The sequence below is a fragment of the Seriola aureovittata genome, chromosome 11 (assembly GCF_021018895.1).
Source record: "Seriola aureovittata isolate HTS-2021-v1 ecotype China chromosome 11, ASM2101889v1, whole genome shotgun sequence".
NCBI lineage: Eukaryota > Metazoa > Chordata > Actinopteri > Carangiformes > Carangidae > Seriola > Seriola aureovittata.
Genome location: NC_079374.1, coordinates 11,576,507 through 11,603,809, shown reverse-complemented (window position 1 = coordinate 11,603,809; position 27,303 = coordinate 11,576,507). Strand labels below are relative to the sequence as shown.

At 40.3% G+C, this 27,303-nt stretch overlaps 3 protein-coding genes and 1 long non-coding RNA gene across 8 annotated transcripts in view; 2 read left to right on the top strand and 2 right to left on the bottom strand.

Annotated features, from left to right (window-relative positions):
- Window positions 1-9,807, top strand: part of gsk3ba (glycogen synthase kinase 3 beta, genome duplicate a) — a 31,381-nt gene extending 21,574 nt beyond the window's left edge. The window contains exons 4-11 of one of the 2 annotated variants that reach the window (XM_056388540.1): window positions 818-928; window positions 2,819-2,949; window positions 3,625-3,731; window positions 3,998-4,095; window positions 4,226-4,333; window positions 5,240-5,426; window positions 6,018-6,116; window positions 6,505-9,807. In XM_056388540.1, the coding sequence (XP_056244515.1) occupies window positions 818-928; window positions 2,819-2,949; window positions 3,625-3,731; window positions 3,998-4,095; window positions 4,226-4,333; window positions 5,240-5,426; window positions 6,018-6,116; window positions 6,505-6,575 (912 nt within the window). In that variant the 3' untranslated portion in view covers window positions 6,576-9,807. The remainder of the gene's footprint in view (window positions 1-817; window positions 929-2,818; window positions 2,950-3,624; window positions 3,732-3,997; window positions 4,096-4,225; window positions 4,334-5,239; window positions 5,427-6,017; window positions 6,117-6,504) is intronic. The other variant, XM_056388541.1, reaches the window with a different exon arrangement.
- A 1,809-nt stretch (window positions 9,808-11,616) lies between these two features.
- nr1i2 (nuclear receptor subfamily 1, group I, member 2) lies at window positions 11,617-18,993 on the bottom strand. 2 transcript variants are annotated; one of them, XM_056388539.1, is made up of 10 exons: window positions 18,846-18,993; window positions 17,627-17,805; window positions 15,822-15,952; window positions 15,225-15,394; window positions 15,110-15,137; window positions 14,827-15,019; window positions 14,597-14,742; window positions 12,699-12,815; window positions 12,412-12,517; window positions 11,617-12,324 (listed from the first exon to the last, which is right to left on the bottom strand). In XM_056388539.1, the coding sequence occupies exons 2-10, from the start codon at window positions 17,797-17,799 to the stop codon at window positions 12,168-12,170; spliced, it is 1,221 nt and encodes a 406-aa protein (XP_056244514.1). In that variant the 5' UTR covers window positions 17,800-17,805; window positions 18,846-18,993; the 3' UTR covers window positions 11,617-12,167. The 2 variants fall into 2 exon arrangements, with proteins under 2 accessions (XP_056244514.1, XP_056244513.1); XM_056388538.1 differs by having other exon boundaries at window positions 14,827-15,137; window positions 18,846-18,991.
- A 162-nt stretch (window positions 18,994-19,155) lies between these two features.
- On the top strand, window positions 19,156-21,180 carry LOC130177099 (uncharacterized). The gene is made up of 3 exons (XR_008828969.1): window positions 19,156-19,277; window positions 19,778-20,002; window positions 21,017-21,180. It is a non-coding gene; the product is annotated as an uncharacterized LOC130177099 (long non-coding RNA).
- cfap91 (cilia and flagella associated protein 91) lies at window positions 19,504-26,745 on the bottom strand. Of its 3 annotated transcripts, none has more exons than XM_056388536.1 (17): window positions 26,618-26,745; window positions 24,909-24,973; window positions 24,090-24,247; window positions 23,888-23,950; window positions 23,663-23,719; window positions 23,385-23,563; window positions 23,010-23,187; window positions 22,234-22,391; window positions 21,937-22,107; window positions 21,688-21,827; window positions 21,507-21,617; window positions 21,338-21,409; window positions 20,951-21,097; window positions 20,650-20,871; window positions 20,376-20,524; window positions 20,174-20,268; window positions 19,504-19,981 (listed from the first exon to the last, which is right to left on the bottom strand). In XM_056388536.1, exons 3-17 carry the CDS (start codon window positions 24,221-24,223, stop codon window positions 19,770-19,772), a joined length of 2,088 nt encoding a protein of 695 aa, XP_056244511.1. In that variant the 5' UTR covers window positions 24,224-24,247; window positions 24,909-24,973; window positions 26,618-26,745; the 3' UTR covers window positions 19,504-19,769. The 3 variants fall into 3 exon arrangements, with proteins under 3 accessions (XP_056244511.1, XP_056244509.1, XP_056244510.1); XM_056388534.1 differs by lacking the exon at window positions 26,618-26,745 and adding an exon at window positions 25,064-25,540; XM_056388535.1 differs by lacking the exon at window positions 26,618-26,745 and adding an exon at window positions 25,064-25,537 and having other exon boundaries at window positions 20,174-20,265.
- Window positions 26,746-27,303: the final 558 nt, after the last annotated feature.

Genomic DNA, 27,303 nt, shown 5'->3' with positions numbered 1-27,303 from the left:
AAACACATTATGTTCCAAATATCTTTCCTGCAAGCCAGAATAACTCTCAGTTAACTGGGTGACAGTGCAACAAGTCTAGGTAATGGGGCCATATTTTCCTATGGGCCATAATCACCACTTTAGTTGGTCATAGCAGATGTATTCGACATGTGGCAAAAGTACAGTTTATCAAACAAGCACCTAAACAGAACATGTTACCCATGTGATGTCTACAGAAAAGCCACAATAACGCGCTTGCAGGTGGGATGATACAATACGGAGTAAAGGAAGTCCCATATTTTCAGTTCTGTTGCAACTACTGAATGCACTCAAATTGTGCTTTAAATGGTAAATTATTAATAATGGTAATGTTCGAAACCATTAAGGACAAAAGTCCTGTACAATGGATCCTCAGTTTGACGGTGGAAAGAACACGACAGGGAGCGAATCCCATAGTGAGACATTGAAATAAGTTCTATGAAAGAGAACATCAGTGACAGTGATCAGCTTTAAAACATGTTCTTTCATCAGGAGAAGATCCTTGATAGCTGAGAGAGAGAGACAGGGAAGAGGAAGGGATGGGAGAAAAATATTTTCCAAAATAAAGAATTGATATAATAGGCAGCTGACATGTGCATGGATGTGTGCATATGTAGGTCGTGACTGTCATTTGTTAATTTTATTTTATTGTTGGGAATTGCAGAGATTTTACTCGGTGTCTTGTAACTGTTTTGCTTGACTTGGACTTGACTTATAATTTTTGGACACTATTCTCCTGATTTGCATTTGTGCACATGTAACCTCTATTTCCCTTTCTGTGCTTTCTGCTCTCCGACAGAAAGATGAAGTGTATCTGAATCTGGTCCTGGACTACGTTCCTGAGACTGTCTACAGAGTGGCCAGACACTACAGCCGAGCCAAACAGACCCTGCCCATGGTTTATGTCAAGGTATGTAATTGTGCGTGTGTGTGTCAGTAACCATCGTGCATTTCACTTTATTAACAAGACCAGGGGGAGGTGATATTTAACCAAACTCCCACACAGTTTGTATTCTGTATTATTATTAGCATCAATACTGTCTGAGTAGAGTGCCATGAAACCATTTGGGAACCCCTCATGTGTCAACATTTAGTTCAATAAAATCATTTTAAAACAAAGGTAAGTGGATTTTTTTGTCTGGGAGTTTTCGAGTTATTTATTTATACCAAAGTAAGAGAATATAATGATATAGTTATGAACTTAATCACAGTTTTAAAACATATCTTTATATTAAACAAATATTGGTATAAAGTATGGGATAGAACTCCTGTAGGATCTGTGACGTAATTTTTTTTTGAGTATGGTACTAGTTCTGTGTTTTAGCCATCTAATAATAGATCTCTCTGGAGTCTCAGTGAATTTGAAGGTGTAGGATGTATTCAGACATCTACAAGTAATGTGGGCTGTGATTTTATCGTCCCCTTCTTCGGTTAGCTGAGATTACACATGAGATAGTTTCAGTGAGTTCACAGGACAGATACCTGTATATGCCTTCTATATTTATGGATAAACTGTGCAGATTGGAATCATTTATTTTTGAAGACCTGGAGCTTAAAATATCCATAGATGAACCCACACATTTCACTTCTCACTTCATGTCTGAATTCAAACCCATCCTACATCCTAAACTCTATGGAGATTCCAGTGAGATCTTTTTTCAGCTTTTATTTGCTAAAAAAGAAACAATGTACTACTTTGATTTGAATCCCTGTTCAACAACTGCAGCTGCTGGATAAGTGAGTTAAGAGCAATTTAAAATGTAAAATTTGGATCGAAAGTATCACTGACAAGTTACCCACTGTAGACACAATTCAATTTCAATTCAATGTACTTTATTTCACCAGGCTAATTCACTCAGAATTAATACTGCTGCTGTTTACATAAGGGTGTATTAACTCCTACTGGCACTAGTTTTCAGTTTAATTAACTTTGTAAAAACAAGCAAATTTCAAAAATACATATGTATAAAAATTGTCAAGAATCGTTTGTAAAAACAAAATATGCAAAGAGTAAAGTCTTTGCTATCAATATGATTTCTCTGTTCCACACTGTGTAAAACTGTTGCGTGCGTTCGCAAGTGGTGCCCACAGACCAGTCGTGATTTTTCAAGTGTTTCTCTGGCTGTGACAGATATGTGAAGCAAATGTGAGAATAATTTGCGATGGCTAAACAGTTTATTACACATTGCACATAGCCTCTTCAGTCTAAATGACTTTCCTACCTCAGTAAAAGAATTAAAAAACACACCTACAGTTAATCAGTCCCACACAGCAGAGGAAGCTCTCACAGTTACCTTTGTAACTGTACACCAATATAAATATTCATTAGGACAGGAAACGTGGGATTAGAAGACCTCGCACAGATTGGCTCTCCATACTAACACGGACACGCAATTTTTGTCATCTCGCAAGAACATAATCACCTTACCATTTTAATTTCTGTCTAGTTTAAAAGATGTAAGTGAAACGTAAACATGTATTGCATAAAGAACATAAGGATCTATGTGTGTGTACACGTCTCCCATTGTACAATGTAAGAAAATCACCAGATTCTGGTTGAACCTGAGGAAGAAACAGGCCGAGCAGTTGCAGAAACATGTTTTATTTTATCTCTACAAGGCCTGGCTTACAAGATTCAGGAGTTTGAAGCGGCAGCGTGTGACTAACGCCTAAACATTTGCTAATAAAACATTATGTGCTTGACGGGGCTGAAATTGATTCTCGAGACTTAAATCCCGGTAATGAAAACTGAGCTCGCTGTTTGTGTAATCATAACCTGTGCGTGTGTTTCTGTGTGCAGTTGTACATGTACCAGCTGTTCAGGAGCCTGGCCTACATCCATTCGTTTGGGATCTGCCATCGGGATATCAAACCCCAGAACTTGCTGCTGGATCCAGAGACTGCTGTGCTCAAGCTCTGTGACTTTGGCAGGTGAGACGCCGTACGCACACTTTGTCAAGTTTAGTCAACTGTGGCCTGGTTTTTCCTGGCAGTTAAAGGAACAGTGACATTTTGCAAAATATGCTTTCGCTTTCTTGCCTTAGATAAGAAGATCCGTACCACTCATGTCTGTATAGTAAATATGAAGCTACGACTAGGCCAAGAAATAATTTGACACAGGGTCGCCTGTAATACTGCAACATGTCTTTTTTATACTTTTTAATTAGTGAACTTCAGGTTGGCACATTTCTTTACCTTTGGACTGAGCCAAGTCACCTGTCTCCAGGCTTTATACTAAACTAAGCTAAGCTAACTGGTTGTAGCATGTAGCATCATATTTACCATACAAATGGTATCGATCAGACGCGTATTTCCCAAAATGTTGAACTGTTCCTTCACACTCTGATCCTTAAGATGAAACATACTTGGTAATGATGTATGCACTAACTGATGGTTTCAGTGTGAGTTCCTGATGGTAGATCATTAATTCATTTGGAATAAGCACGTGGGCAGTATTTTAGCTCTCACAAGTGTAAACCCTACTCACAAGGCTAGGTTAGGGTTAAGGTTAGGTTCCTTTCTTTTGGCCAAAGTGCAGCAGAGTGTGGTGATGGTTTTGATGACGACGATGATGATGATGATGATGTGCTTTGATTCTGTGTGCAGTGCTAAGCAGCTGGTCCGTGGAGAGCCAAATGTGTCCTACATCTGCTCTCGCTACTACCGAGCCCCTGAGCTCATTTTTGGTGCCACTGACTACACCTCCAGCATAGGTAGGCTGACCCCAGCCGTCACACAGTCAACATTTGACCCTCAAGCCACTTACTAAGCTGAACCTACACACACAAATGAATTGATTGCATGTTGATGTATGTAATATATATATATATATATATATATATATATATATATATACACACACACACACACACATATATATTGACAAAGACAATAAAATATTATCACATGATGCTCATCCAGACTGTTTTGCTTGTATATTCATAATTTTCCTCTTGGTGACCCGCCTTTTCCTTTTTAGATGTGTGGTCAGCCGGCTGCGTACTGGCAGAGCTGTTGCTAGGGCAACCAATTTTCCCTGGTGACAGTGGAGTGGATCAGCTGGTTGAAATTATCAAGGTAACGACTGGGGTAACCCACAGGGTAAAAAGCTGTCACATACAACACTCTGATTCTTTTTCAAAAGCAAAGATAGAATTCAAGTTAAAAACGTTAAATGTTCCATCTCCGTCTGTCGTGTTCTGTCCAGGTTCTCGGCACCCCAACCCGAGAGCAGATCCGTGAGATGAACCCCAACTACACTGAGTTCAAGTTCCCCCAGATCAAGGCACATCCTTGGACTAAGGTGAGTCAACAGGTACAGGAGCCCTTTTACTTCTCTAAGATCCACCACTGCAACATATTTCCATGCTTCATAAGCCAACATGCCTGCTTGCCACTCCACAGCCATCCAACCTCATCACCTCCATCCAACAGAGCTGCATTTGGACTCAATGATTCCCACACTTGCGTTGAGTTTATTTTTAGACACTATGAAGACGGACTAACATAAAGAAGGGATATGCAGTTTCCACGATAAAGACTCAATTCATTCAGTTTTTTAAATGGAAAAAACATATATTCTAAAACAAAATTTGCTTCTTTTCATCTTCCCTTTTATTTGAAAGAGTCCAAAGTCTTCTGTCAAAAACCTGTCAAAATGCAACAGCCACAATATTTTTTAAAACCTTTTCCATTCCTGTCGGTTCAACTGAAAAACCGATCAACATTTTTAGGGCCGGTTACTGGTGTAGAACAGACGATTGACCAAAAATGTGACCCTACTCTGATAATGACAAAGTGTCCCATTAGTTTTCCAGGCTGACTTCCCCTCAGCAGTCCAATAAGAGTCATCCAATCAGCAGGCAGTAGCAGGGCCACATGTTGGTCTCTCAGACACCCTGCTGTTGTCACTCTCTGCAGCTGTATTCAGATTACTACTGTTCACTGCTGCAATAATCAAATATAGTCATTGATTCATCTACACCCCTTCATACAAACTGTTTTGCATGTGACTGAGCTTCATAAAAGCTTCATAAAATTCTGTGTTCAGTTCTGTGTGTGTGTGTGTGTGTGTGTGTGTGTGTGTGCGTGTGCGTGTGCGTGTGTGTGCGCATGTGTGCGTGCGTGTGTGTGCGTGTGTCAGCGATACTGGAATGTCTTGACAACACTGTGGAACAGACTCCATTGACTCCGTCTCACTTCGTGTATAATTGGCGTTCAGGTGTTCCGGCCGCGCACGCCCCCGGAGGCCATCGCCCTGTGCTCCCGCCTGCTGGAGTACACGCCCACGGCCCGCCTCACCCCTCTAGAGGCCTGTGCACACTCCTTCTTTGACGAGCTGCGCGACCCCAACGTCAAACTGCCCAACGGGAGAGAGAAGCCCTCCCTCTTCAACTTCACCACCCAGGGTACGCTCACTCAAAACAGATCCATTAACATGTACTCTAGTGGAGGAAGAAAACAATACCATATGGTGACATTTTTGCAATGTAAATATAATTGAAAACAATTATTAAAATTCAGGATAGTGTTGGTTTGGAGGTCTGCATCTAGCTCAAATTATTCTTAGGGCTAAATAAGAGTGGTTGTCTATGGGAAGCCCTCCGCCCAGTCTGATTCTAATGTCTTTACTGTACATTTTACTTCACTCACGAACCCCAGAAGAATGTCAAGTGTGACATCTAAATGATTTTTATAAAAACAAAATAAAACAGAGAAACAGTGAATGTGTTACTCCTATCAGTGTCTCTGTATCCTCAAAAAATGAAAACAAAAAAAGGATCAGAGCTGATCCTTGTTGGGTTGAGGTAAACACTAATGGCTGAGGTTCTGCGGCTTCTTCTGTGAATAGGTGTTGACATGTTGTGTGATAACTAGCTTATACCAGCCTTTTAATAACCTACTTGTTACCTGTAACTCTTATTTGTCTGTTATCCAGGAGTCACAGGTAGCTTTGTAAAAACATGATACAACAACATATCTCATTCTTTCTCTTTCAGAGTTATCCAGTAATCCCTCTTTGGCCTCCATACTCATCCCTGCCCACGCTCGCAGCCAGGCCGCCGCCTCTACCCCAACCAACGCCTCTGCCACCACAGGTTAGAGCAACGCTTCCCCACCAGCCGCACTGTTTTCTCTGTTGCTGCAAACATGACAAAGTGTTTCTTATATTATATTTAATTTTAAGTTGAGTAGATTTAAATTAGACTTAATGATGACGTATTTTAACACCACACTGAAAAGCATTGTGAGCACTAAATGCATCCATGCAAGTTTTTGCTTTGAGCAGAAAGAGTGGACTTATCTGACATACTGGCTCAGTTTCACATATTTACACGTGGGAGCTGCTCAGTACACCCTGTGACTGAGCTCACTGCAGTGGTACATTCACCCAGTGCTGTAAAGTTACTAATGAACACACATACTTTTACTTTATGCTCCTAACACAAATATCATCTCAATATTATCTCCTCTCCCTGTCCATAGACGGTAGCAGCACAGAGCGAGGTCCCAGCACCACCACCGCCTCTGCCTCGGCCTCTAACTCCACCTCCTGAGCCCACAGACCACCCGCCCCGCCCCAGTCTCAGCCCCAGCCCACGGCCTCTCCATTGCCCCGGCCAGGGGGTGAGCTCTGCTCAGCTCTGCTCTGCCCTGCTCTCCTCCCTGACGGCAGCGGAGCGATGCTGACGCAGTCCGGGTTCAACAGCTAGACAACAGCCCTACGTGACCACGACCACAAACCAAGCATCCCTTTTCTGCCTCTTTTATCCCCGACTGGCCCCTCCTCCAGCTGTTTGAACTCTACTCCATCCTCCATCAAAGACGTCTCTCCGTGCTCTTTCAACGGGGAAGCAATGCGCAGGGCCAAAGGTGTTGTCGACTGTACTATTGATAAAAGTACACTGTACATGTATACACAATGCTAGCCTGCTAATGTTTGTAAGAGGACAATCTGTAGAAAAAAGTCCTAAGCTGTTTCCCCTTGGCCCTCTCCCCGACTCCTGTTGTCCTCCCGTGCATCGTTCCATGTTTCTGCATCCTCATCCTATGTCCCCTGGCCCACCCCGCCCCCTCAACCCACCCCACCCCCCTTGGTTCCTTCTGTAGTGCATGGCCTGAGTATGGTTAGGATCACCTGGGGGTTCGCCGCCCTCTCACTTCTCACCTCCACTTCCGCAGACAAGGCATGAGGCTCACGCACACGTATACACACAGACACACTCATGAAGCACACACTCTCACACACACACACACACATCCCTCACACACATGGATGCATGACGATCCTGATGTATGTGGAAAGAAGCAGTCCACTTGCGGGGATAACGTTTGGACAGGTTGTTTTTATTTTTGTTTTGTTTTTTTTTTTTCTTTGCCTGGGGTTGTTTTTAAATGGTTAGCAAGCTGTTTTACTCGACCTTGTTTTTAATTTTGTTTTGTACTCCAGGGCAGATGTTTTTTGGATTGCCATGTGCGATGGATGTGACATGTATCTGGTCCTGTGTGCTTGTATAATATATACATACAATACAAAACAAACATGCATACATACACAGTTTATATATTACTTTTCCTTATGTATAAAAAGTATATATAGATATATGTATATTAACTACAATGGTTCAGAAATCATTTATGGTGAGCTCATATCTGGCAGAGCAGTGGCAATATTTGCTGCTGCCTAAAGACAATAGATTTAGATATGGTGGTGTTTTTTTTTTTTTTTTGTCTTTTGTTTGTTGCTGGAGTGTGGTTAGATTCCAGCAGTCACTTCCCTGTTCTCCAGTGTTGTCTGTATTAAGGCTGTAGATGGATTTAGGGCACTGCTCTATTCCCTGTCTTTGTACCGACTCTGTCTGTAACAGTGTTTCTGTGACAGTGCAGCGTCTAGACAAACATCTTCCTCTCTCTCTCTGTCTCTGTGAAGAATTCAAGATGTTTCTGAACACTTTCCTTTCCTCGACTCTCTGAGAAGTCTCAGCGGTGGTCCTCAGCTCACCACTGACTTCCTCACGTGTTGTGACCACTGACTGAAGTGTTAGCCTAGCGTTCTCTTTCCTCCACCTACCGCACATAGAGCCACTTGGTACAGTCTGTCGAAGCGTCTTATTTACAGAGAATACTCACTACATTTTAAAGAAAAGAAAACAAAAGAAAAAAAGCAGAATTTGTATATACAGTATAAATGCTCCTCACCAAAATTCTGACTTGTATGACTTGTATGTTGTTTTTTATGTTATGTTGATTATTTTTTCCATGTTGTGTTCAAGGTATGTATATATGCAGACCCATGTACTGTTTATGAGCAAAAACAAAGATGACAAAGGGTAGGGAAAGAAATAAAAAAAAGATGAAAAAAAACAAAAAAAAAACAGAATCAGGGCAAAACTGATGTTGTTTATGGATATTGTAGATGATGATAATGATCAGCTTTATCCAGCCATATGTTCAATCTTACCTGTACAGTACAGTAGATGACAGCTGTATTATTGTAACAAGAACTAGTCATGTATAGTGTAACTATAGTTTGGAGTGCCTTTGCTTTCATACACCTTCGCCTTGTTCCCACCCCCTCCACCACCCACCCCACCCAGCCCACGCCATCACCCAACCCCACCCACCCACCCATCTACCCTTATATCGTGACTCTCCCTTTGGTGCTGTTGAATGTCCTGCTATCCTGCAACACACTCACACATGCGCACACACACACGCACGCACGCACATGCACGCACTTCCACTTGATTTTCAATCCCCCTCCACTTACACCTCTTTCCCTTTTTCATTGCACACTTAATGTAATATACAGACATTGTTAATTGTAAGGATATTTTCCTTAACTGAAGATAAACTAGACAAGTGTTTATTTTAATAGATGTTTTATCTTGGACACACAAATGCACGCACAAACATGTATACCACAGTCCTGGCATGGACTCCCGGGCATGAAGTGGGTGGCAGGGTGGGAGGGGTGGTGTGGATGGCAGCAGGGGTTAAAAAAGACGCCTCATATACTGTATATATAATACAGTACAGTTTCTGTATTACTCACAGTGTTGGTTCTGTTACCAAAGCCAAACTATGATGTAGTTGTGATGAGCCATCCTCAGAGGCAATAATGTATTCTGACTCTCTTCTTCTTCTTCTCTCTGGATATTTTGTTGTTTCTCTGTCCTCTTGCTTGTTTCTCCTTCCTGTCTGCATATTTCGGGGGGAATTCAGTAGCACCTAAAGGGGTCGAGTCATGTAGCCTTTCTCCTGTCTCCTGCTTGCTGTAATTTTGCATTCATGAACGTCTTGCTACCCTCCACCAGAAAGTCTGACCACTTCACCCTACCCCTAACTCCAGTTCAATAAAAACACCACAAAAGTTACCAAAAAAGAAGACAAGCGTGTATACGTACTAGTATATTATACTAGCATGTATACTAGTTTAATATGCTAACTGGGTTTAACTGGGGTTAAAGAAAAGAAAAATCATAGAAAATACTACAAAAACATCCTGTATAACAGTACTACTACTTGAATGCCTCCATTTGTGACTGAAATTTTTATTTCATTTGTTTTTTGTTTTTTCTTTTGTTCTGTGAAGGTATGCTAAATGTGCGCCTCTGTAAATACTCCCTCTGCGTGCTCTGAGGAATAGTTCCCTGGTACTGTAATTTGCATTAAATAAAGAGTAGGATAGCCTGGAAATGATAAAACTCTTTGTCTGCTACACCTTCTTTTAGTGAGTGTGCTTTTGTCTCTTTATAAAAGCCAATTAAATTACCTTTGTAAAGCAAATTTCCTGTCGGAGCCAATATGCCTGAAGCCATTCAGTACAATTTTGGTTGCAAAATGCAACATTTTTAAGAATGATGTGGTTTTGTGCTTATTCTTAGATATAAAACACAACCTCTGACACATCACCCCTGGAGACCTGCTAATTATACTTACTACTACTACTTTTTTTTTTTTTTTTTTTTTTTTTTACAGTATGTACTATATATTAATTGGCATTGTTTGCTCTTTTTAGCAGTTTACAAAAATATCAACATGTCACTGTGGCCTGCCCTGAAGAATCATGTTTATTAAACTTTACAAAAAGTTATATTTATTGTCTTTATCCTCTTAGAGACAACCTGTTTTAAACCCAATTTATATCAATTTGCATATGTAAACTTAATAAGCTTATTGCAGAAGAACTGTAAGGCCAAAATGCATTTATGAGACCTCATTTGAAAGGTAACGTATTGTAGTTTCTGAAGATGTGTTTGTTTTACATGTGCCTACAACCCAACCTAAAACTATATCCGCTCATATATGGTATTTTGTAGTATTTTTCAGTCCTTGCCTGCAAAGAAGTCATATTATATAACTACAAAAAGGATCAACTTTATACAAGAACAAAGAAAAAGCTCCACAATACTTAATACATCTAGTCAAATCTGTGATGCTTCAAGGCCTCTAGTCCTAATAGTTTAGGCCTTTAGAGTTAATTTTTTCACTGGCGCCCATAAACCTCTCTAAAAGGAAAACTGGGAGATATGTGCTTTAACTCTTAAATATGAAATAATAGAAAACATACTGAAGGATTTCCATGCCTAAGAAACCTTTTGGAACCATTCAAAACAGAGCTGACCATTGTCTCTGTTACAGTTCAGCCTGCAGGCTCTCATGCTGTTTCCACACCTCTCACAAGCTATTGGCCTTCTATTTGAAGTGCCCACCCCCCTTAGTTTGCTCTGATTGGTCAGGGGAGACGTCTATCTACAAGCTAGCCTCATTCAGAAAAGCTGTGGAAAAAAACAGGCTTTTTTCCAACAGGGAGAACACCTCATTACTTCTTAGGCTAAGTTAAGCTTTTTGTCTTCCCCAGACCCCCCTGGAGTGAAATCTGATTGGATCTTTCCATTTTGTAGCCAGAAAGTTAACAAACAATAGCAGAACATGGATGTAGCAGACCCGCTAACAAAGCCACAGATGCACCTGGACGGAGAGAGTGGAGAAGTGAGGGAAGATCAGCTGATACAAATCGCTCGGTCGTCCGCTTTCGACTTCTCATGAAGCTATTCATAACTTGGAATACTTTTTATAAGGAACCCTTTTGATTTTTGCGATCTGTGGACCCTTATGGACTAAAGGAATACAAATAGTGGTGGAATGTAGAAGAACTTCTACACATCTAAACGTAAGCAGTCACCATGCTCAGCTGTTACAGAGTGCTGTAGGATATTAATAAATCAGATTTATGTGCTTATGGTTGGCGCAAAATGAACCGATTATTTGAATTCTAGAGACTAACCGATTTACTGAGGTACAGCAAGTATGTATTGACAAATGTTTAGGCATTTACTCCATAGTTAAGAACCTTCTACTGGGCCCATACACGGGCTAGTGGGCTGTATGACATTATAGAAAGCCTCCTAATGTTTAGACTGATAGACCATTCTTAAAAATTTTACACCCACCAGCTGGCTCTTTGCAATGGCCCCAACAGACTAGTCCCTTATTTAATGAGTTATCCTTTGTATAAGTGTAACCACAGGGGGGCACTGTTTTCCTTGCTGCCAATGACCATGGAAACACCATCATTCACTTCAATCTCAGGAGCACTTTTAGTCCGTTTTATTTAAAATAAGTGTATAGCACTTTTGTTTTACATGATCAAAACACAAAACTAAACACAAACTGAGGTAACAACTGTAAAAAGCAAAGACTGTCTTTGCAACTGCAGCCCTTTTTCATTCTCTGAGAAAATAACACACTTTACAGACAATTCTGTGTGACAAAAAAACATCAAACCTCCCAACTTGAAGTGAACATTCATTCATGCACCCACAATATGTTTTTAGTGTAAGTTAAACAAATAGCACAAAAGTGACAAATTCGCCACAATCTAACAGTAGTGTAACCAGTTTAAACAAACTTTGTAAAAGTTAATGCTGCTTCACTCATGGTTTCTTTGACCTGCAGGTTGTGTGCAGAGGACAGATGACATGAACACGCATCTTCATGTGTTCGTGATTTTAGATTTTAGAACAGAATACTTCCCTTTAAATCAAGGAGCACATTCAGTTGGTTTTCAGTTTGGGGTCTCCATTATTAAATAACAGAGGTGGACCCAGAGTGCTTTAGCAGTCCATGTACAGTAGGTGTCTGTATTAGAAGTCATCACAGGGGTTTCTACTGACCACCTCCAATATAAGGGGAGAGATGTCATCCGGCTGGATGTCCTGGATCTGCAGAACCTGTTTGCTGTACTCCTCAGTCATTGTTCTCATTTCTGTAAGACAGGCCACCACTTTGGGGTACAGCAAACTGAAGTAACAGAGGAAACAAAGGCAGATCAGTATGTGAAAGGTTTCTGAGTGAGCTGCTGCGAGTGGCATTTTGTATTTCACTCACTGTTTCTCGGGGCCTGTTCTCTTGCAGTCAATCCAGGTTTTTAGTGTCAGTGCCAAGTTTTCCTGAAGCTCATCAATCACACTGTGTTGCTGCACACCTGGACGATCTGATAGGTCGAATAACATAAGATTTACTAAATAACAAATCTCTGCTAATCCAAAAGGGACTTGAACCTGAGGATGTCTGAAAATACATTTTTTAATGCTTGGCTGTTTCTGAAGTTTAAAATATTTACAGGGTTCATAAATCATTGATTAGATAGGACTGGGATGAACTGATGCTGCTACCTGGAGAAAACAGGGACATGGCTTGCATAAGAACATACTCTTCCTCTTGCAGGCCCAGTGTGCGTAGTGTGTGGTGGAATTTGAACAGAGGCTCCAGGAGGAGTGGCTGGAAACCCGCTACAAAACACAGGAGAGCAGAGGACATTTACAGGACAGCAAAGCTTTTATTGTGAAACAGGAAATTTGGAATCAGGTTAAATGAGAAGTGAGAACAGCAATTCTGGCATTGTTGTACATTGTGCTAAAATACCATTACAGCCATTACAGGTCATTTTTCTTTCTTTCTTCCAGGCTTTATTTTATAATTATGTGTAGACCATTCATACATAACAGTCTGCAGCCTCAACTTTTATGTGAATACAGGCTTTTCTTTGAGAATTTCAAGATATTTAACTAAGGGGTGAACAATATAGACAAAATCATTGTTTCCTTTATATCAATAATTGCAGACAGTTTACCAGCTAAAGGCAGGGAGTACCAGGCTTGAGGACATTGAATGAATGCCAACTGCATTTTGTTTAATCTTTAGAAAAGGAGCAGACAACACCAGTTTGACAGCATTCTGGCGAATGTTCATCCAGGAGTCATGTTACATGCGAAGACTTGCGATGATAAGAGGTGCGAGAGAAGTGCACACAAGCGTTATCACATGTCTGACTGCTCACAAATAAAATGTTGCAATATCGTGAAAAAATCATGAAATTTGCATTTATGTTAGTGTTAATAATCTTCACATTTAACCTAAATTCTGCAAGGCAAATGGAAACCAGCACAAGTGAGATGAGAAACGCCTCCGCAGTGACCATGATCTAACAAAAAAGTCTCTTTTTTACAAAGATCATGCTGAAGTTGAAATGTCAATGTGCAGGCGTTGCTTTTTGCTCAGATGAGTTACATCTGTAAATCAGAGGTGCTCCACATGTCTGAGGCGGCTTTTGTTTAGGTTACTTTCACATACTGTCAAGCTGTAAGCTTGATTCCTTACATACTGGACATAGTTTACCTTTGTGTTACTGCTTCTTTAATCGACATCAGCTCATTTGTCTCACAATCTTATCCATCCAACTGATTTTTATTTCCAATCCACGCCAGGTAACCATTACTGAATGTATTTTTTATTAATTAGACTTGATTATAATTACGGTTGCACTGTCTGACTTGGGAAGGTGCCACAATTAATGTTACTTCTTTACTTTTTATCACTTCAAAAATTAACAAAATAGGTGTCGTGACACTGACAAACAATGACAAATTCAGTGAAACTTGAGCCTCCATGTGATTTCAGCTCTTTCCTTAAAAAAATGGATCAAATTTCTACTTGTGAGTGAAATTAGTGGCTTGTAGTGAAGAAACAGAGAATCATTTCCCCCCAACCTGAGCTTGTTTCCAGCAGGTAGCTTTTTCTGCAAAAAAGCTACCATGAACCCTCTGTACACTACCTGCTCAGCAGCAAACAGCAGACAGACATAGTGGTGCTAAAGAGCCAGAGATTTCCCTCAGAAGAAGGAGAAACAAACAGGGCTGAGGTGAATATTATACTCACACTAACCAGGTTTCTAGGTACACAACCCCAAATGAATGATATGCTTGCTCTGTGTCTGTGTTAATAGACAACAGTTTGCTATATGTCATCCCAAGTGACCAAAATATTAATCAATACAGGTTTCAATACGAATTGTCTGTTTATATGCAGATCTAAGAGGTTAGAAAGATTATAAAATTAACAAAGAATATCATGTAGTTCCTGTTTGCATCCAAGTGTTTTTTTTGTGTGTGTGTGTGTGTGTGTGTGTGTGTGTGTGTGTGTGTGTGAACTCATCTGTACATTTTCACACGGTACAGGAGAAACAGCCGAGCCTATCCCACTGAATATAAAGGCATGTTTGTGTCAGTCTCACCTCGTACAGCGTCATCTATGCAGTATGTAATATGGCCACATTCCCAGATGTTTGTTTTAGCATTAAACACCATGTTGAAGCGGATCTGCATAATTTCAAATGTGGCCCCCTTCAACAGAGCAATTTGATCCCCCATGGTTAGAGACCTGTAAGCGGATAATAGACGTTAGTGATAAGGAAACATACCTGCTGAGACATATACGAATACGCACTGGGACATACATGTTTACCTGAAGTCCTGTAGACTTTTGGAGAAACTGATGATGTCCTGGATCATATAAGTGGTGAGGTCAGTCACGTGTGGAAGAGCGGTAAAAATAATGCTTTTTGTAACCTCTTCTCCTTCTCGGTTCTTTTGTTTTTCAAAGGAACCACAAAAACTGGAGGAGGAGAGGAAGTTGGCACATGAGGATGTTCTGGGACCTGTGGCAGATTTACTGGTTTTAGTGCAGATGTTTGTAGGGCAGTTTGTCAGGGGGTTAAAGGGCTCCCTTGTAGGCTGGTTGTACTCACTCACAGAAAGGATGATTCTGTCCATAGGCTAAAAGAAAAAAGAAAAAGTCAGTCAGACAAGTTGAGACAATGAGGATTATGAACACCTCAAAGATGTTTGCAGTCATTCACACACCCTAAAGCCACTGAAGCTGGAAAATGCTGAGTCAAATGTGCGGCGGTGGCCACAGAGTAGCTCCTGAATGGTTTCCTTCTGCTGGGATGAGAGCTGTATTGGGGCGTCAAGCATCTTTTTTTTCTTGATTCGGATCCTCCTCTCCAAAACCTCCTTCTCAGACATGACCACTACAGGCACACAAAAATACATAAGTACATATTCCTCAGTAGATCTAGCTTTATATTTTTTAATTACTCCTGCAAAGACATTTTAAATGATACTTTTAATGCTGGTTTATGCTGAAATACAGCAAACATGAAAGAAGAGGGTTTCCTTCTACAGCAAAGAAGGGCTGAGATGCTCAATTTTAAAACATTATTTTTTACTCTTTTACCTAATGCACATGATCGAGATGTTTGGTGTCTTTTTATCACTATAAATGTATTGTTTATTATAATATGTCTAACAGTATTAAGTGATATATATATATAGTAATAATTGAATGATGAGCACCTCACAACATTAAATAGTTTCTTACAGCACAGCATGAAATCAAAAATAAACATTTGTCTTAAAACGAAAAGGAATGATTTGTTGTGTCTGGATGTTACTTACTTTCTTTGCGCATGCCTATGGCCTGGCATTTACGGAGGCGACAGGCTTGACATGACCGGCGGTTGTTCTTTGTTATACTGCATTTATTCAGGAATGGACAGCGGAGCTGCGTTGACCTCTTTATGGCACGTCTGAATTTATTTAAGAATCCACTTAGTAACAGTTTACAAAAATCAGTCTTAGAAATCCCATTACATCATAGCATTACTTTGGACTAGTTGCACGAGCCACTGAGAGAAATTGAGTAAAATGAATGTAACACCAAAGGCACAGAATGAAACATGTTCTCCCACACCAGATGATAACGAAACATTGGGGCCGTCGTTTGTGTCAGAAATGTTGCCTGACCCATAAGCTACAGTGCATCTGAATAAGTGAGTAAATGAGAAATCTATTGGCAACGCTAATGATTAATTAACTAATACTGTGGCAGCTCAAGTATGGCCCGAAGTTTCTGGTTCAGTCTCACCTTGCAAATTAACCATGTACCCAGCAGCAGCAGTTATTTTCAGTTTAAAAAAAAAATCTTATTGTCTTCTAGTGACCTGATGATTCCCTGTGTAAGACTTGGATTACTGTGATTTTCTAATGGACTGAAATACTCTCAAGCATGTTGCTCATTGTGTAAATCTTCATATTCGAAATGTTTCCTAGTTCCAATAATCTGGTATTGTCATAAAGCCGATACTAGATTGATCACATCTTGTTACAGTTTTCTCCAATGTTGCTAGATATACTTCTGCTAACTGTGTTTTAAAGCTGCAACAGCACTGACGCTGTGGTCAAAACTTTGTAGTGGAAAATTTTCATGTGATTGTATTTGTAACTTGTCTTCTTATTGTAATTAGACAATTTAATCCGCCATATGTGTGCTTTTATGTAACCTCAGTCAAACTTCTTTGTAGTTGATAAGCTGTTACAGTTAGAGCTGAACTGTCATTGACTGTGGGAAAGGAGTAGGTCTCTGTCTGTATTCTATCCCCACATATCAGGTTTTGACTCCTGATAACTTAAAGCTACCTGCTTGTGCATCCTAAAGTCAGTAGCTACCAGCTAATGAGAGGAGGATACTCCCACATCCTTGTTTGCTGTAGTAGGCCTACAATAGACTGGAAAAGTATTTTTCTGAGGCTCTCACTTTATGGGGACCATTGATCTCTGTATAAGTGCTGAGCCCATTTGCAAAAGCTATGTTGAATAAAAACCACAAAGATTTTAAAGTCTTTATCTTTTTTAAGATTTCCACAACAAACTTTGAATGTCTCTGCTTCTTTTCACACAGTTCTCTTTACTTCTCATAGAACTATCACATAAAATGTATGATGGTAAAAAGAAAATGCAAAGATATAAATCCGTTCAATTCATACTCAGTATAAATACACATGTAATGTGATGCTTCGGGCTGGTCAGCTGAAGCAGAGAGAGTAGGAGTAGGAGTAGGAGTAAGAGATGTAGGGACCTGTACTGTATCATGTAAAATATAATATCAGTGGTTAATCTTCCAACTTTATTTTAGTGTACTATGGAAAATGTACTCACATCCAGGTCGCACTCACTGAGGTCATAGAGTTGACCTCTGATGACTGCAGACATGTTAAGTTTGGATTTGTCACTATGTGTGACATATGGAGTACACGACAGGCCCTTAAAATCTTTTTGCTCAGTTTATTTTCACCATTACGTGACGGCAGGAACTTGATGTACTGTGTCATAAAAAGTTTTCTGTTTTTGTATCTATTCAGACGCCAATTCGCAAAGCTGCAGCTGATGAAGAGAGCGAGAGAGGGTGAATGAAACAACCTCACCTGAAGAAGCCTTTGCAGCCTTCGCATGTCAAGGCATTGAAGTGGTAACCTTTGGCCTGATCTCCACACACACCGCAAGCTCTGGGCTCCTCATCTTCAGAAACTGTTTCCTCTTCATTTTGCCTCATGAGTGCCTCAGAGATGGTCTCTGCTCCAGTGGGCTTCTTGCTCATGCTTACCTAAAGGGGTCATTAGAAAATTTAACACCACTAGCTTACTATTTCAAGTGCAACACTGACTGCAACACTGAAGTGGCAGGGCTTGCGGGAAGTGAGGTTTTAGTGTTAATAACTACAAGCAAAACAACACTGAGACCAAGCTTAACAGTTCTTGCAAAAAGTTTTTATTGTATCACAATTAATGTACAGAAGACATATGATCTTGCCTTCAAATATGAGGAAAAAAAGCAAAATTGTGGCTGAATCATTTCCTCTACCATATTCTTGAATAAAGGTGCAGTGTCTATTAAAAGCCGCTAATTCTTAGCAGCCCCCTGAGGCTAAATGGTCACAAAGAGGAACCATTTCAAACTCCATCAAGTAGTATTAAATAACACAAAGCTCTCTGGAGTGCCTGGGAACTGCAGTGGTGCAGTAGTGAACAGTGCAGTTTTCTATAGGATTCATCACCCCTGCGGTAACGCTTCATCATGAAGTTGTCTGATGCTGTTCCACTGCTTGTCAATGATAGTTTTAGACTTTTATCCAACACTTAAATCTAGTATAGAAATATGACATAATGGCAACATGAACATGGCCATAGAATTTGAATTGTTTCACACCCTCAAGACAGTAAAGCTTGTTGAATGCAGCTTAAGTAGGAGTCCTAGAGGAATTTGTTTCATGTAAAAATAAATGAATAAATAAAAACAGAAAAAAGAAGAGTACTCTCAGTGTTCATGAATCTAAATTTTAAAATGTCAATATAAATTTAATGTGATGTGATCATAATATGCATCCACGTCCACGAAAACGTGGATTAAAAGTAGCCTAACCTTTTTTTTTTGCCTTATACCTCTGATTTTGCAGACAGGTATAAGTCTGTAACACAGCAAACTGATTTTAATTTTAATAACTTTTTTATTTTAATAACTTAAAATAAAAAAGTAAGAGGCTCTCTGTCAACCTTTTATATAAACACCTGCCTTTCCTTGCCCTCCTCCTTTACCTGGTTAAAGGTCGAGTTTTAATCAAACCATGATCGAGATCATTCAACTCACTGATTTGGTGATTCCAGATGTCAAAACAGCTGTATGTAGTCCACAGGTTTCCACCTCACCGCTGTTAATCCCGGTGGATTTTAGGATTCACTCAACGCTCAACAGGCGTGAACGAGTATCGCATTAGCTCTTCCTGTTCTGTTGGACGTGTTGTTTGATACGGGACTGGCTGCTACATGCATTCCCCGCTGCAGCCCGCAGGAAGGCGGGGTTAGACGTCCAGCACCGCCCACGCCGTTTACAATCTTTCACCTTGGCACCACTCATGACCTCAACACCCCCAAGCGATGACGTAGGTAGTGCAGATGGGTTCATACGGGGTTAGCTTCTGACCCGTGCTGTGTTGTGCTGTGCTGACAAATGGATGTTTCGGAAATGTTGAAATCTCTGCCCTGTCTCTGCTCCAAGCTGCATTTACCACAACGGCAAATGGTGAGATTTTTTTTTACGATGCATTTCTAAGAACAACATTTCTGATATCAGCTGTTGATAGGCAGTTTTTGTGACAGTTTGATGGGATTTGCCTCACCTTTGAATGTTAGAAGTGTTTCTGCCTTTTAATGGTCAAACCCCTCTCTTGTCCAAAGCAGTTCAACAGCACCACAAACTACATCCTCTAAAACGATCGTGTTGTTAAATCAAAAATTGAACATTACAATTTATGAAGGTAGGGTTTATTGCAGGATTGTTGTGTAAGACTGCAGGATAATGACAGAAAGTTACTTCAGGGCACCTAACAAGCTCTGAGTCCAAATGTAACTTGTAGTTGGACGGCAAACGTGGGAACAAACTTTACATTTGAGATCAAATACACAAGTAATAGTCAAAGGGCTATAATTAACCCACAATGATGAATATGAAACTGCAAATACAGACATACTGCAGTCACACCATATATATTTTTTAATATATTTTGTCCGTTCTTTACTCAGTTTGATGGTGGTGCTGCTTTGCTTCCTTCTTCTGCTCTTGCTCCACTTGGCTGATCATCTCCTCGAGGGCTTGGTTGGAGGCTCTTTCAGAGGGATGGGTCAACTGTGAGGCCCCCAGAGTACTAGGAAAGATCCCAGAATGTTCTGCAGTCCCATGAATGATACCACGAGCTGCCTGCAAGTGTCTATGCTGCCTCGTGTGCACTGGCAAAGAGAAATCATAAGGTTAAACTGCTTCTGCCTTTTAATCTATTTTTAAATGTTGCTGCAAATACTGCCTATTTTGCATATAATTTACAAAAAAAATGTATTATTAGTTTCTTTTTATTATTTGAAAACATTTGGGAAGGTGGTGCAGTTGCATTCTATGTGTGAAAACAGAAAAACCTCCCAAACCTCTTTGCCTGACACTGATCTTCTCCACCTCTGGGATGAGGAAGCTGTACACCAGCTCTGACACAATTTCTTCTGACTGAAGATTGTTCCGGCTACTTACACACACACACACACACACACATACAAATGATTTTTGTTTATTATTCTTGGGTTTGAATTACTGAATAGAAAGCATCAGCAGACATGCTGAGGTGTCTATTACCTTTCCTCCATGGCATAAGCGATATCATTGACCTCCTTTGCCCTCCTGCGGATCTCCTCTCTAGCCTGCTGGTCAGCTGTCTGCTCCAAGGTCCCCAAGATGATGTCCTCTAAATACAAATCCACAGTTTCCTGGTGTACCTGCACCACCTGTGACACAGTATTAAGGACGTACACATACATAGTCATCATTAAGATATCTGCACCACCCGTGCACACATTTTATTCTAATAACAATTTCCTTTGCATACTCATAGCAGAAAATATGTACATACTTGTCTAAAGATCTCATCTTCTTCTCTGCGTCTGCGCTCCTCCACCTGTCTCCTTCCACTCTCCTCAGCCTCTCGAAGGCGACGGTCTCTCTCAGCCAGTATAGTAAAGGCATGGATCCTGCGCTCTTCTTGAAGATGAATCAGCTCCTTTGACAAGGTGTCGAACAGGTGTTCGAGCTCAGCACCTACCACTCTTGCCTGAGATGCCTCCTCTTGAGAGGTCTGGGAGGGGAGAGAGATTTTAAGTTTATGTTGTGTAATGTTTTTTAAAATTTTGTATGTGAACGTGTCTGTGTTTCACCTTGTGTCTATGATTGTCTCTCTGTTTTTTCAGGGTGATTACAAGCCCTTTTTCATCTTTCTGTAGCTCCTGCTCCTCCCTCTGCAAGGCATGAACAGTCCTCAGTTCGTGGATAAGCTCCAGATGGTTCTCCTTGCCTTTAAACATCTGTACAACAACACAGACAGAAGTGAATACACAACTTGAAACACATGCAAACATTTCTGGAGGCATTTTGAAGCATAACAGATGTGCAGGTAAACACACACACACACACATACATACACACCAACACACACACACACACACACACACACACACACACACACACACACACACACACACACACACACATAGGAACCGGTCTCTGTGTGTGTGCGTGTATATGACAGACAGACACATTCAGACCTCGCACTGGATACTTCTTCCTCTCAGTAGTTTCTGCAAGTGGATGACTGCAAGCTCTATCTCCTCATCCCCCTAATGAGGGACATATAAGTGAATTAATAAATACCATCTCTAATACATTTAGGATGAACAAGGTCAGTGTCATTTATACTCAGAGACATTAGCTGACCTCTGGTGGCTCCTCCACTCTGGGAGTGACAGGACGAGGAACAGGCTTCTCGTTCTTGACAAGAAAACGCAGGGACTTCTTTGTCACTTGATCGTTCTCTTCCCTCAGGGCCTGTGGAGAGACAATTGTGTGTTTAAAACTTCAGTGATGTGCTTAATGAAAATATTTCTTCCTGCTTTACCTTGTATTTCTTCATCAGTTCTACTGCTCTGCTTGCAGGGGGCTGGATCATACACTTGATGATGTTAACTTTGGGTTTGTGTCTTTTCACCCAGGGCTTGAGGACTGAGGCAGAGAGTCCTGCCTCAAGCTCTTGCAAACCTGTGAGTGACAGAAAGCTATCTTAAAATTAAAAGGATACTGTTGTCTCTGAGGCGCTGTTATGGAAACATGTTAAATTCTATTTGTCCAAAAGTATTTAGAGTCAGACCTTCATATGTGTCTAAGTAGTGGGTTTTTAACTCATTGTAGCAGGCACTCCTGGTGAACGCGCCCCTGTGGGTCTGAGGGGCATATTTCTGAGACTCTGTATAGTCTTTGACAAGACCATGTTCTAGCTTCCCCTCCACATTTCTCCTCTTAGCTTCCAGTTTTCTCAGCGCTAAGCAAAAATAAAAATGAAAAACAAAAGACATTGGATAAGAGGGGTTGAAACAAACCCTTGAATAATACATTTCTAATTATTATTTTGGATATTATGTTAGCGCAGAGGCAGTGGTTGTCTTACATCTCATGTAGTCATTGTGGATCTTTTGGAGCTTGGTCTCCTTGTCTTTTTGGTGCTTAGAAAATATTAGGTTAAGTCTCTCGTTTGTGACTTCTTTCTGGGCCCCATCTCTCTGCCTCAGCAGGTCCTTCAGCACAGCAAGACGGGCCTCTTGCAATCTGGCCACCCCACACAGAAACAAAGCATTGCAGAAGGGCAGGTTGTTCATGGTAGAGACAGCAGGAACATCAAGGGGGAGGAAAGGTTCACCAAGATTATTTGATAAGTCAAGAAAATTGATATATCGCACATATCCTCCTTGGCTTTACTTTATTCAAACCTTGTTCAAATCCATGTGTCAGCATGTATTCATTCTGCTTAAACTTCTAGTAACTAATTCTTTTACCACTTGGGGGCAGTGGAAACAAGCTATGAACACAGGATTCACAGTGCATGTATAGTAAATGATTCTGATGAGAGCGGGGAGAGTGAACCAAAACAGTAACCCTAACAGCTAGAATACCAACACACTGAGCTGGAAGATGCTAAAAGGTTCATTAGAGCTAAGGATAACTACATTGTCTAATGACAGTCACTACACAAGTTTGAGTACTTTATGGTTTGCTGTATGGCAAATGAGAGGGCAGATGGTTTTTAAGATATAATACCACTTCCCCAAGAGGTACGAGCAAACAGGTAAATATGTACCAAACACTGCACCAACAACGTTTTAGTCAGGTTGTGGTTTACTTCACTATTTATGTCTTTTCAGATTAGTGTAGTACGTTACCACTCACTTCTGGATTTCTCCTTCTCTGAAAGCCCACTCTTTGGCCTCCATCTCCTCCATCATACGCCTCCTCTTGTCAAGCTGACTCAGGTCACCCAGTGGAGGAAGGCTGGCCTCCCAAGCTTGCTTGGCACGTGCCCGCCCTATCATTTCCACTTCTGCCAAGCCTGCAGGCAGACCATGACCTGAGGGAAATTGTTATCAGAGGGTTTAAATGTAAGTAAAGGTGAAGGTACAGAGAGACTGTTCATCTGGTAGGTACAGGTAGACATGAGAGCACTAGTAGAAGGTTGGACATTCATGATTTTAACAAGGTTATTATTAGCTACAATCATAGAGTATAGTCTGTAACTAGTGAAGATCTGAACAGCTGCTTTTGTACCCCAAGTCAAAGCGGCTAGTTGCAGGAGCTCTGAGGGAGTCGTCCCAGGTTGTATCACAAACTCAGGGCTATATGGGTCTGTTTGTGTTTCACTTTCCCTGTAGTCCGTCTGGACCCCCACAGTGAAGTGAGTGGGCTGTTGTTCAGCATTCTTTCCACCAGTCGTTACAAAGTCTTCTCTGAAGTGACAAAAAGAGAGGGTATATCCTCACCCAGTTAAAAGGGCACAACAGAAATAGCTGAAAAATAAATGAATGTGTGGAGCCAGTTGAACTTACTTTGGCAAAGCAAAAATCACATCTGGGGGAACCTGCTGTGCAACAGGAATTAGAGGGCTAAAGGAAACAGAATGGAAGACCATATTAGAGACTATTTTAATACTTACAGTTGAAATGTGAGCAGCATGGCAGTTGTCTTTTGTAAACTCCCATAGTATAATGTATGTATTTATGATTGTATTCCACCATATTCACAGCTTCAGATTGTAGGCTGGCTAATCAAACCGTTTAAAGTATTTCCAGCGATCAACTCCAGTCACATGGCACTCCTCCCTTTTAGGAATAACCCTGTCAAGAAGATAATCAAGAATCATAGCCACAAAATGATAAATATGCCAAATGAGACAGTTTATATTTGTAAAGAGTACAAATATTAACTTTTAATTAATAAAACCAAGTCATTTAAAATGGTGTCTGTTCGTGTTACCCAGCCAGCTGCTGCAATGCCTCTTTGCGCTGCTCTGTGTGGCCTCGCCAGCGACGATCAATAGATGCCGGCACTGGGTCTGCAGGATCCAGCTGAATAGTATACCGTGGGTGGTGGGGCAGGCTACTGAACATAGACCCAAAGTCAGGCACTCTTCGCTGATTAAGAGAAATAGAAATACCTGTTAGCAACTGCAATTCACTGTCAGTCCATTTCTTTGTTGTCATATTTAAACACTATCAACTCAGAAACAAAATTAGCTATGTGTCATAGTTTAGGATACTTCAGGGAACAACTTGTACCTACTGGAGGAGAGGTAAACAGAAAGTTGGTAAATTAGTGTTAAAGAAAATATAACTTAAAAAATGTAACATAAGTCTATACAATACAGCATAACTCTACATGCTATTATTTAATAAAGGCATATGTCAGCTTAAAAATGCCTCAACACTATTCTGGGATAAAATGCTGCATCAAGTTTAAAGATGGGTTTATCTTGAATGGTAAACAACTGAAGACAACACCTTATCATTTCTTAACAAATCTGTGTGCAGTTACAAGCAACAACACTTAACCAAAACAATTTATGGCAATAATAATACAATTTAACCTAATATAATGTCTTGTATTTGTGAGTTACTGAGCCAAAATGACTGTTGTCTCTAACTTAGTACTTGTACTAAATTAATTAATGTTAAATTACACTTTCAAATAAAGAGTTGGAGCATCTTGGTCGATTTTAACCTAATTATTACTAAACTTATCTGAGGACAAATTTCTAATTGTAGAAACACAACCAGTATCGAGTACACAACTTACGAGTCGGTCCTTAGACGTATAGGCCTTGACATGGTCCACCTCCGATGACACTGTGTAAACCGGATCTGTAGCGAAAGAATACCCGTTCAGTTCAGGTGAACCAAGTCAGCTAACACGTTTCCAAAGTTATCTAGCGTTAAGTTAAGTTTACTCACCATACAAGTAGTCATAAACCCGTTGTCGCGTAACAACTTTATCAGCATAATTTTTCTTAGGAATCGTGCGAGTGACAGATACGCTCATTTTCGTATTAAAATTAAAACTTTTTACCCAACGAATTTCTGTCGCAGTACTCTGTGCGGTGTTTAGCAATGTAACCATGGAGACAGTAAACTTGGCGTTTGGGAGTGGGCGGGGTTATTTAGATTTTTTTTCTGCGTAGAAGTTAGGCGACTGGCAGTTGGATCAGTTGGATCATCCAAGGCTTGTCTGGGTTTGAAACTCAACATTGAGTAGCTACCCAATGGTGAGTAGCTGCGTTAGAAAATGTTAGGTTCTTTGATAAAGTCAAAGGTACAAGTCTATGTACCAAAAAACGCAAGGGGACCCACCAGGAGAGGTCAACTACAACTCCCAAGGAGCATTTCGATTTGAACCATCAGTTCATCAGTCACGAGCTCCGATAAGGGCAAACAGAAGCTACAATTTGTACTTTATAGAAACTTGACAGTACATCAAACTGTTTAAATTAGGTCATTTTCGTTTTCTAGGTTGTTGTGCAAATGTATTGTAATGTTATGTTCTCAACTGCAAAGGCTCTTGTGCTTGTCACTGGTTTCTTCTCCATAGCAACGGAGTCTGTGGCTCATGGGTATCGTAGTATTAAAAGCCATTCTTCACACCAAGCTAATGAAAAAATACAGTCTTATAAACATAGCTGAGCTTATTAAAAATAATGGTCATAACGTAAATATATGAGTTTTATATTATCTATAACACTCACGTGTTTTAATGTTCAGTACAAACCTTTTTTTTTCAAATGAGAATTTCTGGTGCCTTGCATATCATTATGTAAGTGAAGCGCAGGCTAAACACTTGTGTAATAAAAAATAAATAAATAAATGAAAATCTAGTTATAACATCTCCCTCACTTGCAGAATGTCCCAACATTTTAGCATACAGCAGCCTTCCTGAAAATTGAACAACTACAGACAAATTCTGAAATGTGTGGGCTAGAATGACTTTGCACTTTAGACCAATGTGCAGAATATTCTGTTCTTTTAATTATCTGCCTATTATTAATTTTAATGAAGACATATTTATTGATTTGCTTCATATGCATAATTTTTTTTCTGTACCCTTTAGAGAATATTTTTTGTGTAGCTAAAAGGTTGATTTTGACATAAACAGGAAGTTGGTGTTATCAAGGGGAAACTGCCACGCACACATTAGCAGACACACACGCATACTTGTACCTCTATCTTTGTGAGGACATTTACTAACAGAATGCATTACCCTAACCTCAAACATCACTTCTAAATGCCTAAACCCCTAACCACTACCCCAACCCCACCCTGATTTTAAGATGAATCTTAAAACGAAGTCTAAACCCTTGAACAGCCCTTTGAAGGGATATCAGAAAGTGAGGATCAGTAAAAATGTCCTCACTCCCAACATATTAAGCTAAACTCAGACTAGTTCTCATAAAGATAGGCATACAAGAACACTCAGACACACAAACCTAGAACTTCCATAGTCTATTAACCCACCCCATAGTTGAGGACCGCTGACCAAAGCAACATTACTTCACAGCTGGAAGGCTTTGCGATTCAGTGGCAAAGCTATTTCCTTCGTGTGAAGTGTGCCAGCTCACAGTCAGCTGAACTTCAGCTGCCTATATGTTAAACAAACACTGTCTAATATTAGATCTCAGAAAAAGGAGAACGGCTTTGTGCCTGGTTATAGTCTAGATTACTGCAGAGATCACTTCCTCACATTAGTGTCAGTACTGGTTTTTGAAATCATCAAACCATTAGCTGTAGCAGATTTTATGAGGTGGAGCGAATAAATCAGGGTGTTAAACCAGAAGATTTTCTGTATCAGTTTTAAGTATCCGTTCTTGGTGTTTTTCTGTACCATACACTGACACAGAACAAGAAAAACCAAAACATATATCATTCATCTGTTCTATGTGGTCTTTAATGGTATAGTTATTATCAAGATGTCTCATTTCAAAATGTAATAATGAACCACAAACTCCTGATAGACCTTGCAGATCTTAACCACATATACATATAATCTCAGATGTGCAAACTAGGGATGGTGTTAGTAATATTGCTTGCACCAACTTTAACACTTCTTGAAAACTACGTGTAAGCAACTCTGCATTGTGTAACCCTTAAACAGCTAAAGGCTGTTATGCCAACCCCCAGCCAACAGCTTACATCAAATTAAG